The following is a 19,657-nucleotide window of genomic DNA, read 5'->3' as shown; positions in this document are numbered from 1 at the left end:
TTCTATGTATTATAATTTTCAATTTATATATTATTAAATTTTGTTGCATTATTTCTTCAGAAAATTGAAATTATACATTACACACATTATACGCATTTAATTACATTAATATTTTATTTTATTTGTTGATATATTTTAATAATTGTTAATATATTTTAAATATATTGTATATGTTATATATTAACATTTTTAATTAAATAATTGGATTAGGTACAAAATATTTCAAAATCATTCTAATAAAAATATTATATTATTGTTTTGCGGGTCAAAATTAACATTATCATTTTTATGATTGAAGAGCAAAAAAAAATAATCTTATATAATTTATTTTCCTAAAAACTTTTCAATACGCGTTTCATTTATCTGGCGATTATACATTCATCAAACTATATGAATCCATGTTTCGGATAGTTCATTGCCAACTGATTTGATACCGACTGCTAGTATGTATGCGAGCAAATTTCACTAGTGGAATTAATTAACGTGCTGGTAAATCGAGGCCTTGTATTGATCGCGATAAACGCATGCGCGTTTATTAATCCGATCGCGTACTGGAGGGGTAATGTAACGTTACGTGCGAATAGTCCTCGAAGCAGCTGCAAAGCTTGCGATAGTGCAAGTCTAAAGTAGTATGTCAAGAACAGTGTCGCACATGTTCACGTGTTTCACGTTTTGCAAGGGCGATAGTGATCGTTTGTGGTCTTGGGGCTTCATCCCTGCATGGTATTCAAATTATTCATTAAAGAATACATCAAAGCTCAATTTATTAATTCGTAAGAAAAAATATGTTTCGATAGCTATAAATTTACAAAATTTTTCCATCTATTTATTATTGTATTATTTATAACAATAATCTTTGAGAAAAATATTTACATATTGAGAATCTGTCATTTTCTATTTTATTTCTTAAATAAAATAGAAAATATTAGAGAACAATATATAGAGAATGTTAAAGAGCGATAACGAGAGAATATCGTCTGTTTTCACAGCTGCACTTTTATGCCTTTTAAACAACTTGCAATATTGACTGTTTTCCAGCGTTCTTTATTGAATATTATCTTGTTTTTAATTATTTTTGGAAAAATAATTTGTGTAAATTTGAGACTTTATTATCAAGGTATTTATTTATTGAAAATTAGGCTCGCTTATTTAGAAATCTTTTTTTTAAATAATTTTTTTGAATAAATAAATATGTGTATTTTGAAGTAAATAAATATGTTTAAAATTTTTGCCCTACATGTTTTTAAACTTTATTGCATAAAAAATGATTTAATAATAATTTATTACAATTTCTTGATGTTCTTTTATTGTTTAATTATTATTATTTTAAATTGATATTATTAGATAATAAATTAAAAAATATTGTAAATCTATGTTTTAACATATGTTGAAATCGCATGATAAATCACATATGTATGCATTAAATTGCTTTTCATTGATAATAAAATCGATAACGTGCGAAACATGATGAAAGTTACATATTTTTGATAAGAACATTTATGTCACAGTTGCACATTTGTGTCCAATTTTTTAATTTGTTTGATACTTAGTTGATTGTTATAGCAGCGTAACAATAATTGATAAGCAAAACTTCTGATTACATTATTCGCAAAACATTATAATTGTGTGAAAGCTATCTTAAATATAAACATTCGCAGGAATTCAATTTAATTTTAATATATAGATCATTAAACAATAATTATTAATACAAAAATATTTATCAACGTAAAAACTTGTCGAATAAAATAGCAATATTTTCTAAACAAAAAAGTATTAAATTATATATATATATATATATATATATATATATATATATATAATTTATATATATATATATATATATATATATATATATTTTTTTTTTTTTTTTTTTTAAGCATTTTATTTATTGATAAGTATTAGAGAGAAATTTGTTTTTGCACTTTTAAAGAGCGATGCAAGTATATAATATAATATATCAGTGCACAAAATATTGGAGAATAATTTTCGAAAGTTGAGAATAAAGATGTTATGTGTAAAATAATATTTGAAATATTTTAAAACAATAGAGCAAAGTTTCCGTCTTTTTACAAACCCAACTTGCAAATTTACTATCGCAATATTTATTATCAGCAACTTTAGTTGCACTTCCCGTTTGACACTTGTGCGATGTTTATTTTGCATACGTAATACACATTAAATCATGTTTCGCGCTGCGATAATAAGGCGCCAGACAACAGATAAAGCCATTGTTTATTATGACGAGCACAGTTATGTCACACTGCTTTTTCTTTAATTCGATGCATTTGCCTCAACGCATTTCGCAAAATTGCTAAATGACAGATGGCACTTGCATTTATGATGCGTATCTTTCGTGTTTATCATCGCGTGACACACATATAAACCCAAAGAGACCCCTTTCTTTCTTTCCCTCTCGTTGTTATACCGCAAATGTCCGCACGCAAATAAGCACATCTAACATAGCGCGGAACTGCATAATATAGATAACGCTGCATTGCAGTTGTGTGTCACTGTGAAGTACAATCGCCCACATGCCCCGACATCATTCATTCCCGCATAATCCGCTTCGATGTATCGCATTTTTTTATATTTGTTGCTATCTGTTGGATTGCTTGCCGATCGTTGAACCTTGCAATATTCGTACATTTTCCTGATATCATATAAATTTTATGTAAAAAAATTACAAAATTTTATATTAGTATGTAATATTAACGTATTTAATCTTACATCCTATAACATTCTTTTATCTTTTATATTAAAGATATGTTTTATGTACATATATGTCGGTATATGTTATCTCCAGTATAAATGTGATATATTCCTTGTGTTAAATGTGATTATTCCTTGTTATTTTAGACTAGAACTTTATTACATCTCTATAGGATAAGAAATCAGTTAGAAGAATTAAATTAATATATTAGTTTTTTATGATTTTTTTTATAGTTTAACATTTTGAATCATTGTTCATTTGATATTACTTATTTAATTATTTTAATAATGTATCTTATCTTAAAGAGAATTGGTGCTTTCAAGCAAGCATTTAATTCATAGTATTAAAATAAATTTTTAATAGCTTGTGCTATAAACTTTTAATAAATATTTTATATTAAAACTATCATACATTAGTTTGTATTGACAAATAAATTTTTAATTAAAAAGAAATTCTTTAAAAAATTTTTTTTCTTTTTTAAATTTTTTATTAGTTTGTATTAACAGTTCCATTTAAAAAACATGCATAATTAACAATAATTAATATACATGTATAATAAATACATTTATTTCTTTTAAATTTTTTGACAAAAATGATACGGAAAATTTTTTTTAGAAACGAGAAAACAATTTAATTCAAATTTATTAGAATATCAAAGATTATTATATATTCTTATACAATGCGATATTATTTTTGCATGCAAATGTTAAATGTTACATTTCTATTTATTAAATTTATTTAAAGATGCGATAATTGATTAAATAAACTTTTCCGGGGAAACAAAATTAAGATGATGATTATATTTAAATATTTGAATATATCCTTGACATGATTTCTCTTTCTCTTTTTCTTCCCACTTCTTTCCATTTGATATTACGTGCTGCTACCCTCGCATCACCCACATTAATCGGAAATTCTTGCGGCGTCGAATTGCCATAGACATGTGAACATAATCGATGATCTATCTTTAGACACCATGTAGGAAGCTTTGTTTAGGCTTTCACACGATAACATCCGGCAGTTCTTTACTTCTCTTTATTTTTAATTATATTTATTAAAAACTATATGTTATTAAATTAAATTTTTATTTGATTCTAAAATAACTGTGTCATAAATCAATCAGTTATTGAAAAATTTTATAGAATATTTTCGATAATCCATCAATCGAAATTTGAGAAAATATTGATTAATAATAAATATTCTTTAAATTTAATTCTGGAGAAAATATCAAAATTATATCATATTATATTATATCAAATTCAAAAAATTTGATATAATAAATTTTTGTAGATTGTGTTTTATAAAATTTATTTTTAGCAGTCATATAATATTTTTTAATTTTTAAAAGCAAATCTTTTACAATTTATTTATAAGTTTAGAATTTATTACAATTGTTTAATTTTAATGTTAGATATATTTTGATGTATTTAAAATGAATTATTTATCATAATCAAATATATTTGTATTCTACAAGCTTAATGTATAAAAATTATTTAGGTAATACTTATATAATTAAATCTTTATTTAATTTTATTAACTAAAAATTGATTTTCAAAGATATATAGATATTCTTAACATTATTTTGCATTGTTTATACATATTGTTTTGAAAATTATATTAACATTTTGAGTTCGCTTTTACAATTATTTGAAAGTTTGTACTATTTTGAATCGTAATACAAAAAAATATTTTTTAAAAAAAAATGAAAGAAAACTATGAATGCAAAAAAAAATAAATTATAATTTATTATATAACATAATAATAATACATTAGGTGATTGAATGTATTATAATAATAATAAATTAAATCATATAGTGTCATGTAAAAATAAAATCCCTATAAATATAAGTATCCAGAACAAAGTAAAATTGGATTTTATCAAAAACTCATAAGCTGTGGTTAATAAGAATTCATAGGATATCCGTTGGGATTTTATATCTCTTGCGGTCACCAATGTATAGCAGGCCAATTATAAAAGTCTGTTCAGTACAACATGTCCAATCGACAATGGACAATTGTTTCGATATCAAGCCCGATTTTTGTGAATTTATTTTATATTCTTTTATTGATTTTTCTTTTCTTTACTCTTCTTTGTATTGAATAGTTAGATCAATATATGCAGCATTAAATAGAAATTGTTATATTTATTATATAGAATTTAAGATGTCATTATATTTATTTATTTACTAATGATATTTTGCTTGTTTTAATAGTACGACATTAACTAAAACGTTTTAAAGCTCTGCGTCAAAAAATGTGAAAAATGGCATGCCCTTTCTTCGAGTGATATGTCACGCATTTTTCTTTTCGGTATAAAATGTGAATGCGAAAGGTCGTATGCAATGTAGTATAATTGGACGGACGAGCGCAAAATGCATTTAGATGTTTATTGAGATTATTATGCATTTAGATGGTTTTATTATTATTGATGAATGATATAACTTTTGTATCTTGGTTAATGAATTCTTTTAAAACACGCGATGATTTTGCTCAATTTTCTGAGAAATGGCATTATTAATGAAGATCTAAGATTCTGTCGATTAATCATCGTTACTGTCATTTTAATTTTTTACGCTAATATAATTAACATAAAAATAATCATATAGATTATTATTAATTACTTTACAAATATATTCAAATTTTGTTTTTATGTCAACTATGTTAGCATAAAAAGTTAAAATGACAGCTGGAGATAAAATTTAAAACTTTATTAATCATTTCATATGGAGATTGAATAAAATTTTGAAAAACAATAGATACATTCATACAATACATATACATATCAACACAGAAATATTATATCATTAAAATTAATTATTTGTGTCACACGCAATAAATTGTAATTTATTCTTTTTTCCGTTCGTAGTTTTTTTCCTTTTTTTTTTGCACAAAATATTTTTTTATTACGATTCAAAATTGTACAAACTTTTAAATAATTGTAAAAGCAATCTCAAAATGTTAATATTATTTTCAATCGATATTTTTCTCTTTTTTTATTTCTTTCTTTTTATCACAATCATCCGTTATCACTTTACGCATAGTGTGCGTATGCATAAATGAGTAAATGGCCTATATACATTGGAAATGAAGCTTATATACCTGTTATCTGAGATTACTTTTAGCCCTCCTCGTTTTACAGAGACTATATAGTCGATAAGTCGCGTTTCGTAAATTGCTTTATAAAAATGTCGAAATGCACAATCAGCTTTCGATATAAACTGTTATAGCAAATTAGAAATTTTTTTCTGGTCAGTAGTTGAATATACTTAGATTGTTACAACTTCTCTTGTTAAAATTTTATGTATGAAGTAAATTCGATACGTTGTTATTTTTAATTTCGATTTGGCGATTAGACAACATTACGTAAGAATAACAATAGTTTCAAATGTTATATTTTTAATAACAATAATTTTAATTAATAATTTTAATTAATATTTTTATTATCTTATATATGTTTTAAAAATTTTTTCACAGAATATGATATTTTTTATTTTAAAATTTATTTTATTCTATTTTTTTATGATATAAAGGAATTACGTTTGTACACATTATAAATTTGTCAAGTATAATTTCTATTTATTCAATTCGTATGTATTGAAGTTATTTTTACGTAGCAGTAGTTTTTTATTTTCTCTTTACTTTTTCACAATAACAAGGCTTTCAATAATATTTTATTTTGCATAAAAGCTGAAAAAACAAAAATTGAATCAGAGACTTTATATTAATTTAGCAATATATTCCGTATTATTTCAGGCTTAATCTATTTGCGACACGACACATTTGTTTCTTTAATTGCAAATATATGATAAATATTTGTGCTTAGAAATACGCAGTACATTATTAATCTTAAAATCATCTGTTATATATATCTAATAATTTACTTTTTAATTTTTAATTTTACTCACATTTATATTTTGAGATACCTGATGATTGATGATTAAACAAACAAAATATTAGATATAATGTAGATATAAAAGTTTGCTATAGCATTGCTAAATAATTCTCGAGGAATTCTTCGACAGAGCTCAAAGATTAATAACACGTATTGTGATGTTGTTTCAGAACATGGTAGATGTTACAACAGCTTTACCATCCAATGGAGGAGGTTCGTTAATTGGACGTACAAGAGGTGCTCTCAGGTCCGTGCGATCCGCTCTGGGAGGAAGCGGGGAGTATTTACAAGGCCTAGGGAATAGAATAGGATCCGCTCTTAGTAGCAGTTTAGAGGAGAGTGAATTGACTACAACCCCTTCTTCGCCACCGTCATCGCCGCAAGCTTTACCGCAGACTGTCAAGTCAGAGGAGCAATTAGGACGGCGAAAATTGAGGCTTCCAAGGTATAAACAACGCGTTTTATTATTCTGAATTTACAACAATTAGTATAAGAGCGTAGACATTAAGCATGCATCATTGAAACTCCGAAATTGATTATTCTATAAAGTAAGAAGTAACTTAATAGAATTTTAATTGATTAAACTAGCGTTTCTTGTTTTGCAATTAAAATGAATTCTTAAGTTAGTAAAACGCGTGTAAATTTCCCTTATATATTTTTTCTGATTTATTGCCATAAGTCTATCTTTATAGATACCTAGAAATATTGTTATGGTACAGGAGAGGCACGCGCGGAAGTGTTCCCCTTCGATTTCGATGAGCTTTTAATATGTTGTTTTCGAAACAAAAATAAGGGACACGTATTTATTTATACGTGCCCATACGCATATCTAGGGGATAAAACACCGCTTTGAAAAAAATTGATTTTTTTCTTTTGAAACGAATATATCCGAAACTATAAGAAATGGAAAAAAATTTTCCAATTAAAAGTTTTAAGAGTACTTTATAACAATGACAAAAAAATTTTTTTATTTTTTTAATTTTTCAAAATACCGCGACCACTAAACATTTTTCTTTAATTTAAAAATTTTTTTATCACCAAATAAAGGTTATTTTTTTACGAACTCAATCATATAGGATTTTAAGTTATGTTTCGAAAAATTATTTTCCAGAATTAATGAAGAACCTCTCTGTAAATATGTTATTCGTGTGCGTCCTTGCGCTCAATTCTTCGCGCAACGCATCCTGTTTTTCTGTAATAGAAGATAACTAACAGAGATATATTTAAAAGACATTCTATGTATCGTTATCGGAAGTTTTTATCATGCTAGACATTTTATAACCTTAAACACACAACGTTTGAATATATAATAAATATTATATGCAAGACACAAAAATAAAATATAAATATATCTGAAGCAATCTGTTGGAGTAATAATATAAAAGGTTGTTGTTTTGTAAGCGTTAGCTTAATATGTGACATCGTTTAATAATATATTATTAATCGTTGCTATTGTAAGTATTTATTGATATTTTGAATATGTCTATTAACTTATATGTCCCTTATTTTTGTTTAGAAAATAACATATTAAAAGCTCATCACAATCGAAAGAGAACATTTCCGCGCGTGCCTCTTCTGTATCATAATAATAATTCTAAGTATCTATAAAGATAGACTTATGGCAATAAATTTCAAAAATGTCTCTTACGGTTTTATTTCAAAAATGTTTCTTACGGTTTTATTTCTACGATTTTATTAAAATAAAAAGAAATATTAAATTTCGTTTTTTTCGTAAAATACTGTTTTCACGTAATAATGTGTACAATATAAAAATTACGTTTTTAAGAGAGGTATAATTTTTATTTGAAACTTTTCCTACTGAAATCAATATTTATTAAAATAATAAAAACTTATTTTTTCTTAAAGATTTTGATCTTAAAGATGATTTTGTTATTAATTTTCATTGTTATGTTCATAATCAGCGTGTTGAAATATATTAGTAAGTAAAATTTCAGAACAATCTGAAATATGCACTTCACATAAAACTTCACATAAAAGTTACAAGAAATACAAAAAAATTTCTTCAATACTCTAAAAAAATAAAATTGTAAGAAAAATATAAATTAATAGACATATTTGGGGAGGGAGAGACAAAAGGACAGAGAGAGGGAGAGAGAGAGAGAGAGAGACACAGAAAAAAACAAGTGTCAAATCAAAACTTATATACTTAAACTAACGCGTTCATTGTTTCGTATATACGCAACAATTTATAATCTTCTTAGAAGAATTTAATAATTTTAAATTTTAACAATATTATAGTCTTATTTTAATATTGTAACTGTCACCTCAAGAATATATAATTATTTAATTCTACTTTAAGAAACCTATAATCTTTGATTTAAAAATGTTACTTTCTAACATGTTACTTTCTAATCTAACATTGTTTCTTTTCCATTCAAGAAAATTAAATCTTAAATCATAAGAATATATTTTTCTTGATTGAACTCATTTCAAGATTTCCATGTTAAAACCAAATATGTTTTTAAAACAAGAATGTCCTTTTTTTCTGTGCAGAAAGAGAGAAGATAATATCGTAATATTTGTTTCTCATGAATAATTCGTGTTCTGATACGCAATTTTTTCTTCATTTTCCTAGATTCGGTGCGGGATTATCTTACGAGGATTATGAGGCGATAGCGCGACACAAATTGGAGCGACAAACAAGCACCAATCTTTCTAGAGCACGAAAGTACCCGCCCGGGATGACGTACGAGGAGATAGCATCCTCGAGATCGGTCTCGAGCAAAAAGCAAGAGAACCGAACGGAGCAGGAGGATGTCAGTCCCGATCGGGACAGCCAAGAAAGTATAGAGCCTCTTCAAGAGAAGGATATCAAAGCGACCGGGCCCGATCCTTACGACAAGTTGAATTACAGAGCAGGTGATTAGTCCTCGCCTCTAATTATCTGCGGCCGACGTCGAACGAGTCGGAGTCAACGACTCTCGTCGTCTTCGATGGTCGCTAACTTTCTCTCGCTCGCGATTTTCGCGAATATGCAATTATCGAGACTCGGAAATAATGTGCTGTATTCTTTTTTCTTTTTACAAAGCGAGGGCGCCGACCCGCTATCAGACGGTCGTTTTCCGTTTAGGTAAATGTAACAGTCAGTCAGTGTGGACTGTCCCTTTGATCTCACCCGCGAGTCTCCTGTACCGCACCTAGGGATGCTTCAGTTTAAAGTATCGATATTCGGGCCATATACGCCAAGTATTAATCGATATTACTTCATATCCTCTTGAAAACTAATTTAGTCTTGATTCATCATAGCTGAAGTATTCGTTGTTCATGTTATAAAAGATTATAAGATCAATGTAAATAATTAATGCGTTTTACAAAAATATATATGATATTTTTTTCTTAATATTTTGAAAGGCCTACTCCACAAAAAATTAGTTTCTAATAATGATAAAATATCAATGTGACATTTAATTCCAACTTAATATTTCTCTTCTAAAAATTGATATATATATAACTCTAAAACAACATAAAATTAGTTTTTCATTAACATTTGAGAGAGAGAGAGAGATATGTATACAGGGTGTTCCATTTTAACTTTGCCATCGAAATATCTCGTAAAGTCTAAAAAATACTAAAAAATGTTTCAGACAAAAGTTATATGATTTCGAGGGGGACATAAGATGGTGCCATTAGTTTGATCTTGAAGAGTCACGTCAAGGACGTATGTACTTTCTAGCAAGACTAACTTAATTATAGTGTTCTGGAAAGCTCTCGAGATGAGTTACAAGAATGTGCAAAAGCATATAGAGTGTCCCATTTAAAAAGTTGAAGGTAATCTTCACATGATCTTTAGGTAACTCTTCAAGGTCAAACTAATGGAACCATTTTATGTCCCCCTCGAAACTATACAACTTTTGTCTGAAATATTTTTTCGCATCTTTTAGATTTTATGAGATATTTCGATAGCAAAATGGAACATCCTGTATAATCCAAATAAAATCTCGATACTTTGGTGTTATCGTAAGCATTCTTTTTCACGTGTCCGAGTTTCCGATCCAGATTCCCTCCGCTAGATGTGATTAGTGAATACTAGTGCAATCAATATGTCCGCGTAACCTGGTGTTCGAATATCCATGGGTCGATTCTGATAAGACCTCCAACGATTTGACCTAGAAACATCAATGTTTGTAATTTAATATATCATGAGTCTTATTTAAGTAAACTGGAAATTAATGTGCTTTAGCTCCTCTAAAGCCATTTAAATTATAAGAAGCATAGATAAAATTACCAGAAACTTACAAAGCTTGATCTTGTAATATTGACATTTTCTTTACAAACAATTAATATAATAAGCATGCATTTATTTCAATTAATATACAGATATTTTAATTTTGAGAAGAATGCGTTGAGAAATCGAGAAAAAAGGAAGACAGAAAGAAAATAATTTATATCAAAGAAAATAACTAATTTATATTTATTTTAATTTTTCAATTTTTTCATTTATATCATTATATGTCACATTACATTAAATTGAAGATATATCGATCATAACGTTTTAATTTGTTTAATTTATTTAATTATAATAATGAATTAATTAAACTTCTTCATCTTTTTAAATATTTTTAAAAGTAAAAAAAGCATTTTTCTCTAGAATTTACGTTACGTCTCGGCTTTTGTATATTCGAACACATGAAAACACTCGTAGTTTCTTGCCAGACGTTGCATCCTATTAATAAAAATGTTGTTACCTGTGTATATGTGTGCGTATCTTCACGTGACCCACTTATGCACCCCGATTGCATCCATATGCATTTTTATGCGACAAGGGACTCTATTCTACATGAATGAAAAATAAATCCTACTGCGTGATATATTATAGAGTAGTTTCTTGTGATAGACAAACATATATTTATCGTCAGCTAGAAGTAGGACTCTTCTATTATTTTCGCCTCGCTCTATCACAAGGACGTGCAAGTAGATAGAAAATAATTAAGTAATATCGCGTGGTCATTGTAATTATATATAATAACGAGGTACTCATAAAAGCACTTTGCCGTCTCACTTAAATTGTGTCAAACGTTCGCGAAATTGATATCTATAAAAATTATAAGAGCTTTTTAAGATTCATAGTTGAACATAAACTGTAAAAATTCTAAAAGCTTTTTAAGATTCATAGTTGAACATAAACTGTAATCTCAAGCAAATAATCTTAAATATAATTCTGGTATAAAGTATTTTTCAATTGTATAACATTTATATTCTTGCATTATAGGGGAGACCGGCGATAAAAGTCTTGCTCTATTATTGTACCTATGTTTCAATCTCAAATGATAAATATTTAAAGAGTTATTATAGCTTTTCGCAAGTACGTTGATTGTTACTTTTGTTTTGGGGGCCTGGGACGAAAGAAGCATAGTCTAGGGATAAAAGTGTCAGTTCTTATTTTCGAGAAAATAAAATAAATATGGCTTTTTTCAATTTAAGGCAACTTTTATTATAAGATTTTATTAAGCAAGATAACTTTATTATAAATTTTTTTGTTCTATATTATATTAAAATAAACATTTATTTTTATCATCTTTGAAAAACTTAAAAGAAATAATCTTCGTTAAGCAAAATAATTATAAGTAATATTATAAAATAATTATACTCAATATCACACCAGTTTTGTACTTTTTTAAGTCTAAATAATAGTTTAATTCTAAATAATAGTGTAAAAATTGTATGATAACTACTTATACAAAAGAGATTGGTATCTATTCTGAATTACAATTATGGCATACGTAATAAGAATCGTCTTTGATACAGTTATTATGGGACCCTTATACTTTAAGCATTGAAACATGTTACTTTCGTCCACAAAGTGTCGTGTTACTTTTGTCCCCAAACATATTTTTTAGAATAAAAAAGCATTATAACCTAAATATGATACAAGACTTAGCTAAATCAACTATAAAAACTTATAAATACATTTTAGGAGAATACATCAGCAAATAATTACGTCAATACATACACTTTAATTAGGCATAGATACAAAAAGATTAAAATAAGAAATACTTAGGTGAATAATGCAAATACACTAATTTCATTCCTGCATGTGCAACCGGCACGATCGTTCTACAATAATTAGTTGAAAAGGAAGAGAATCGGGGCATACGCGTTTTGACTATATAGTACAAATTATTCAACATATTGCGTAGTTTATTACGAGGCTTGTTATTTTCATGATGTTGTTACTTTTGTCCCCGGTTTCCCCTACTGATAGAAATGAAAAACACAATTAAATGAATGCATTTTATTTGTTTATAATTTTAATAAATATGAAAAAACAATATATTGTTCAAACAAACATATTATTTACCGCACATGTATATACATGTATGTTTATTTATTTTATTTCGGGTTTATGCGATTTTCTCTTGGCTCAAGAATAATTTAGCATTTAATTTAATAACTGATAGATTAATCGTCTGTATAATTACGCAAGAGTAACTAACACTTTGTAGGCTAATCAACTTATCATTGTGTCGTTTATTTCTCTGTCCGGTGAGACATTAGATTAGATCGGGTTGCAAGTTTGTCGCCTTTTTGAGCGTAACGCACTATTGCTTGATGTGTTGAGTTACAGTTGTTTTGTAAATTATATGGAATATTTAACAGAAAACATTTCTTTATTTTAGACGTACCTTGTAGCAGTGATTCTACGAGCGATCAAGATGGATATGGACCCAGCACTAGCTTAGATTCCAACATGGATGGTCGCAGAATGTGGCAGAGATCAGGTAATTTAATTTTTAATATTAATTTCCGGGCTATTGTAATTTAAAAATATTTTCGAGCTTGAAAAATAATTTTAATTATCTAAATAACTAGTGTAAATTAGAAATAGCGTGACAAAGGGTATTGTAATTAATAAAATTATCCCTCCTCAGGATCATCAGGTTCTGTTCAGTCCTGGGCTTCGAGCTTATCAGCTGATAGCCAATCGGAGGAAGCAGCCGCGGACTTCATGAAGGCTTTCGTACCTCTACTATTCGATGCTCCTAATAGTATCGATCAAGAGCAAAAGGCTAATTTTGGACAAATGGTCTTGGTATGTGTCAAATAAATTTTATATAATATTTCAATAACAATATTGAATAAGATATATTAATATAATATTTCAATAACAATATTGAATAAGATATATTAAAGTGTAAGAAATATTTGATTTAAATTAGGGAAGAAATACAACTCTAGTAAGATAATATAAAGATAATATAAATTCAGGATACTGATAAAATTAATAGGACGATAATATTTATAATCTTTTCAAAACGCTCGATTGAATGCAATAATAAATTTGTAGACCGAATCAGGAAGAATATGGTTCTCTAGAGTGGTGAACGCGAGAAGAGCACGGGCGTGTGTTACGGAAGCTTCATTTTACTCCTTGGCACAACATTTCGCAGTCGCCTTATTTGAATGTCACGAGGCGGACGATTTTGCACCCGCAAAAAGTCTCATGAACATGTGCTTCACTTTTTATCACGAAGGTAATTAAAAGAGAGAAGCTTTCTACAAAATAGGGTTGTAAATAATATTGAAATTAAAATTTTACAAAGCAGTTAAAATAATAATTTTTTAGAATAAAATAATAATATCATGATATAGAAATTATATGATTATACATATATAAAATAGATAATATAATTATATTATATATTTCTTTATCTATATTAATTATTATACGGGTTTGACATAATTATTTTGATAACCCATAATAATTAATATTTGAATTATTTTTATTCCTTGGTATATTAAATCAAAAAGCATAAAAAGCAAATTATAAAATTTCTTATGCTAAATTGCTATAAATATTAAAGTGTTATTATTATTAAATTGCCAAAATTATTATTGCATGCATTTGTTTGACTGATCATAATTTGTTATATTTTGTTCAACGTATTTATTTTTTAGTTGAAGTTCCTGGGTTAGAGCCTTACCGCGAATATTTGTACACGCATTTACGCGTTCAACCAATATGGACGTCCATGAGATTTTGGACGGCTGCTTTTTTCGATGCGGTTCAATGTGAACGAGCATCAAGACCAGTACCACCTCGACCAAAATCCTTAGATCAGGAAAGCATCGCCGCCGAAGATCGAAAGTTTCAAGCGAACATTGTCTTCGGACAGTTAGGGTAACCCTATTAATATTTAATTTATGTTGAATTTATGACGTCGGATTATTTTATTCACCCTTTCCATCCAACAGGACTTTTACTTGCAACATGCACGCTTTCGGTCTGTCACGAGCTTTATGCATGGAGTTTCTCCGAAAACAATGCATCATTGCGAATTTAACCAAAGGTAATTATTCATGATGTGATGCCTTTTTGAATTTTTAGAAATAATGCAAATATTATTTAACTTTGCAGAACAAGAGAAGATGCTGCGAGATAACATCGATCGAATGTTTGATGAGACCGAGCCATGGCGGTAGTTTAATTCGAGTGTAAATAAGATCAATTTCGAAAATAATTTTAAGAAGTAATGAAATATTCCTTTTTGAAAATATTTTCAAGAAAATCGAATCGTCTTCGTAAGATCGAGAAAGCGGCGAAGTCAATTATGAACGAAATCTTGTTAATATTGTTGATGAAAATCAACATTGTTGAATCTTACGCCGCATGTGACACGCCAATTTTTGAGATTCAAACCTTGCACAGATTCGCGCGCCTTAAATTATGAAAAGTATATATTAAATCTTACTACAACAGCTCTCTTACGTATCGAATGTAAAGTTCCATAAATTCTCGCATTTGGAAATTAATTCTATAACAGAAATTAGGAGAATCTGAGAGAAAAATTTGTTTTGGAATATTTATAAATTTTGAAATAAAATATTAAAATTTTCGCGGAGCGGTGAAATAAATTTAAGGACAGAAATGACAATAAGATTTGAAAATGGAACTGCATTATTGGCAGTTTAATCGCAAAGTGTAGTTTATCGAGTGTAATTTATTACAATGGGCAACAAAGTGAAAGAAAAAAATGTTTTCCTCAGTAGAAAGTAATTCATAATTCGATATAGATAATTCTCGATATATCAAAACTCATTTTATGCGACTTTGGAACAAAAAACATGTATACACATTTTCTTAAATAACTTTTTCATAATTCGTATTAAACGATTATTTATCTATGTAGCTTCTTTTACTCCGCTCTACGTAATCACAATATAATTAATAAAGCAGTTTTGATGTATCGAAGATTTATTATAATTTTACTGGAAAATTAAGATCTGCAGCATTTTTGTAGTTAAAAATTTTCTGTTTTTACATCCAAAAATTAGTGGCTACAGAATACAGTTAATTACAAAATCATAAATTATAGACAGGTGCTACTTCGTATCTTCATTACTTCTTTCCTAGACAGTAACCACAGTAAACACAGTAAACACAATAAACATAGATTTTTATGCGTTACGTGCATAGCTTTGCATTAATTTAACAATGTATGACTGAATTATAGAGTATTTTATAAGTGGAATTTACAAAAATGTAAAAGGCAAGTGCTTCTTTTCCATTATTAAACAAAAATTCCAATACTTGTTCCTCTAGCGAGCTAATTGTAATCAATAGTTTGCGCATTCCAATGCCTTGTTATCATACATCATGCATTGTAAATAATTTGAAAAGAAAAGCTTCTATCTAAACACATATCATCAAATGTAAAAAATCAATGCTCTATTTTATTTTATATATGTCTCTACCTGCGATATATTTGAAAATATAAAATATTAAAGCTAAATAAATTTCGTTATCACATCAGAATTTTTAATTAATATACTAATGAAAAAAATCCCCTTTCTTATTTATATCATAAATAAAAATATATAATTGATATAAATAAAATTTATAAATATAAACATATAATTATATGTAAATAAAAATATATAAAGTTTAAAAAAATAATTAATAGAAAGATTATTAAGATTAATTTTACTTATATTTTTATGGAAATGTAAATAAATTTAGTTAATCCAAACTCTGCAGAGAAGTTTTAGAATTTATCAATTTATTTGTCATTTTTTATAATAATTCAAAAATATTATTTTATGCATTTGTAAATAGCGTTCACTTTCATTAATAGTTCTAAAATATTTTTAAACGTTATTGGTTCACATAAGATGCAAGAATTTTCTAAATTTTGAAAATTATGTTTATCTATGAAAAAGATTTTTACCAAGTTATTCTTAAATTGTGATTTTTCTTAATGTTTTTTTTCAGATTTCTGTGAGTTTTATTTGACATTTTTAAAACTATGTGTGCCAACATTCTTTTTACTCTCCAAGCTGCTCGAAGTGTAAGCTTTTAAAAGAGAGGAATTTCTTGGTCTTCGAGAAATAAGATACTTCTCTCCATTATTGTCAACATTTTTAGGATTAAGGGATTTATTCCGGAAATTTACCTCAGAATATGGTTCCCATCGATCTTCAGAAGGTACTGACATATTTCGTTTCCAATCTAAGGATTGTTGGAGGTCTTCCCGAGCTTTCCTGTATTTTTCAGCTAATAATATCGATTTATTGTCTCCATCCGGTACAAATTTTATATCATTTATAAGAGATTCGTTGGATATTTCACTAAAGGATTCAGATCTTTCTGAAAGCTTCTCGAGAAATTCGCCTCCTCGTATCATTTTGTTAGAAAAGTTATTCGTGTTTCGGGAGGGGTTTAGTTGGTTCAACTTATTGACGCTCTGAATTTCGTTTCTAATCTTTAAAATGTCTTTTTTTGTTGCATCCGGTTGCTGTATGCAACTAAAATCATAATCAAATATACTTCGTGGACTTCGGATATTTTTCAAGCTTGCTTCGATTAGATCAGCTAAGTCGAAATTATCATTTTCGAAAGAATTCTTCGGCAAAGCTGCATCGGTGTTGAATATTTCAGATCTGGTCGCGGTTATCTTCTTCTTAGGCTTTGTCTTTATTTTCGATCGAATTTTGTTGGGAGAATTCTGCGTTAAATCTAAAGAAGATTTGGCATTTCCTACAGTGTTTTTAGAAGAGGATATTTTAGAAGTACTGGATTTTAGTTTGCTTTCTTGTGATAATGTTATTGATTTTGCATTGCTAGTATTATCGATTTTATTAAGATACTTTTCCGATTTATTCTTGTTTTGTTGTTTGTCAGATAATTCGTCACACTTGGAAAGATTTTTAGGTTCTCGTTTTATAATTGTTTTCGATGCAATTTCCTTTTTAACGTGTTTCTCATTTACGTTAAGTGTAAAACTAGCATTTCCCACATTCTTCTTTTGTGGAATTAATTTCTCGTTCCTTATATTTGCGCGAAATCGAGTATCGGACATCGTTTTGGAAAGTGGAATTGTAACGAGATTCGTGCTGGAAGACTCTGAGCGTTTCTTCGGTATAATATTTGTGATTGAAGTTGTTTTCGAGATAGATTTAGACGCATTGCTGGTGTTTGTATGTGTACGTGTGGGTCCCAGTAATTGATTAGTTTTTGCATCATTTATAAGTTTAACCGGAACTCGAGAAAAATTCTGAAAAAGAATAAAAATTATTTATTGTATGTTTTTGTTAAACACAAATTTATTTTTGTTTATCATTAAAAGCTTTGCTTCGTCGTTTTGTACTTTTTGATCTCTTATTGACGTCTGCATTTGTCTATCTTTATACAATTGCTTCCAACCATAGATTCTAGCCTTCTCCCTTTCCTCTAGACTAACTTCGGCTTTTTTGTCTCTCTTGTAAAATATCTGCCAGATTGAATCAGTATTAAATACCTAAAAAGTATAATCTATTAGATAAATACATATATACACATACATATATATATATATATATATATATATATATATATATAATATGATTATTGTATCTTGTAATAAAAATGTATTGAAATTTTATTAATTTTATTTTTTATCTTAGTTATTAATTTAATATTGAGATTTTCCTAAAATAAATACAAATTGCGAAAAAGACAAATTATACATACATTCTATTATGTATGTAAATATATGTAAATATAATAAAATATTTACTTTTTTTATCTTTTAAATTTCATTTTTTATATTAATAAATATTATTAAATATTATTATATATTAAAATTTATTAAATATTATAATTAAATATTATTTAAAATATATCGTGAATATATCGCGAATATATTAAATATTATATTAAAATTTATTAAATATTATATTAAATATTAATAAATATTATATTTAAAAAAATTATTATATAAAAGTAATATAATAATTAATTATAATAACGCATAATTCAAATTTATTTATAATATTGTATCTTCGTTTTAAGATAGCAGAAAATTTCTATATGTGTAAAGAAATTAGTTCTCTTTAAAAAAAAAATAGAAGCAGAGGGAAAGTAAGATATTACTCTAATTTTCTTAACATTTTTTTTACCTCATAGGCGACGTGCGACAACGAGGATAATTTGATAATATCTGTGAATTTTAAATATCTTGAAATTCTTCCGATTAAATTTTTGGGTAAAGTCAAAAGAGTATTTCTATTCCCTTCGGCAATATTTTTCACGTGTTTTAACAAATGTCTACCTACAGTGTAATAAAATAATAATAAGTAATAAAATTATCAAAATAAAATAATCACTTTAAACAAAATCTGAAAATTTCACACAACATGATCTTGTAAAATAATATCACAAAAAAATTCTGAATTCCGCTGATAAATATAAGTATACTTTTTAAAAGTCAAATATGTTACCAAATGCGTAACGTATTTCGTCTTGCAAGGCTTTCTCCTGATTGAATTCGATGAGCTTGGCACGATGTACGATTGGTCCTTTGTGGGGTCCGTGAGAGATCCTCCACAAGTATAAAATCACCTAAAAACATGACAAGTTATGTAGATATAAAGAAAACGAATGACAATTTAATTAATTTCATTAGTACCTCGTCTTGAAGAATCTTTAGACCGTAATAATCTCTGCTGGGCGGAGGTGCAACTGAATACTTCACAAAGTATTCAATCTTGTTGCTCATGCTCGACGTAGCCACGTTGAATTAACACGATCTGAATATCGCGGTTGATTGATTCTTCGA

At 27.4% G+C, this 19,657-nt stretch overlaps 2 protein-coding genes across 3 annotated transcripts; one reads left to right on the top strand and one right to left on the bottom strand.

Annotated features, from left to right (window-relative positions):
• Positions 1-543: 543 nt before the first annotated feature.
• LOC105257845 (uncharacterized protein KIAA0513) lies at positions 544-15,907 on the top strand. 2 transcript variants are annotated; one of them, XM_011268739.2, is made up of 10 exons: positions 544-723; positions 6,773-7,047; positions 9,199-9,482; positions 9,652-9,693; positions 13,241-13,342; positions 13,493-13,653; positions 13,909-14,095; positions 14,520-14,742; positions 14,817-14,911; positions 14,980-15,907. In XM_011268739.2, exons 1-10 carry the CDS (start codon positions 721-723, stop codon positions 15,042-15,044), a joined length of 1,437 nt encoding a protein of 478 aa, XP_011267041.1. In that variant the 5' UTR covers positions 544-720; the 3' UTR covers positions 15,045-15,907. The 2 variants fall into 2 exon arrangements, with proteins under 2 accessions (XP_011267041.1, XP_011267042.1); XM_011268740.3 differs by lacking the exon at positions 9,652-9,693 and having other exon boundaries at positions 559-723.
• Positions 15,908-16,817: 910 nt separating this feature from the next.
• On the bottom strand, positions 16,818-19,597 carry LOC105257848 (uncharacterized protein DDB_G0287625-like). The gene is made up of 5 exons (XM_020029535.2): positions 19,508-19,597; positions 19,320-19,440; positions 18,999-19,150; positions 18,209-18,358; positions 16,818-18,115 (listed from the first exon to the last, which is right to left on the bottom strand). The coding sequence occupies exons 1-5, from the start codon at positions 19,595-19,597 to the stop codon at positions 16,847-16,849; spliced, it is 1,782 nt and encodes a 593-aa protein (XP_019885094.2). The 3' UTR covers positions 16,818-16,846.
• Between the last annotated feature and the right edge of the window lie 60 nt (positions 19,598-19,657).

The sequence above is a fragment of the Camponotus floridanus genome, unplaced genomic scaffold (assembly GCF_003227725.1).
Source record: "Camponotus floridanus strain SB8 unplaced genomic scaffold, Cflo_v7.5 scaffold17, whole genome shotgun sequence".
NCBI classification, from domain to species: domain Eukaryota; kingdom Metazoa; phylum Arthropoda; class Insecta; order Hymenoptera; family Formicidae; genus Camponotus; species Camponotus floridanus.
The sequence above is the reverse complement of the archived record's forward strand: the minus strand, read 5'-3'. Positions and strand labels throughout refer to the sequence as shown.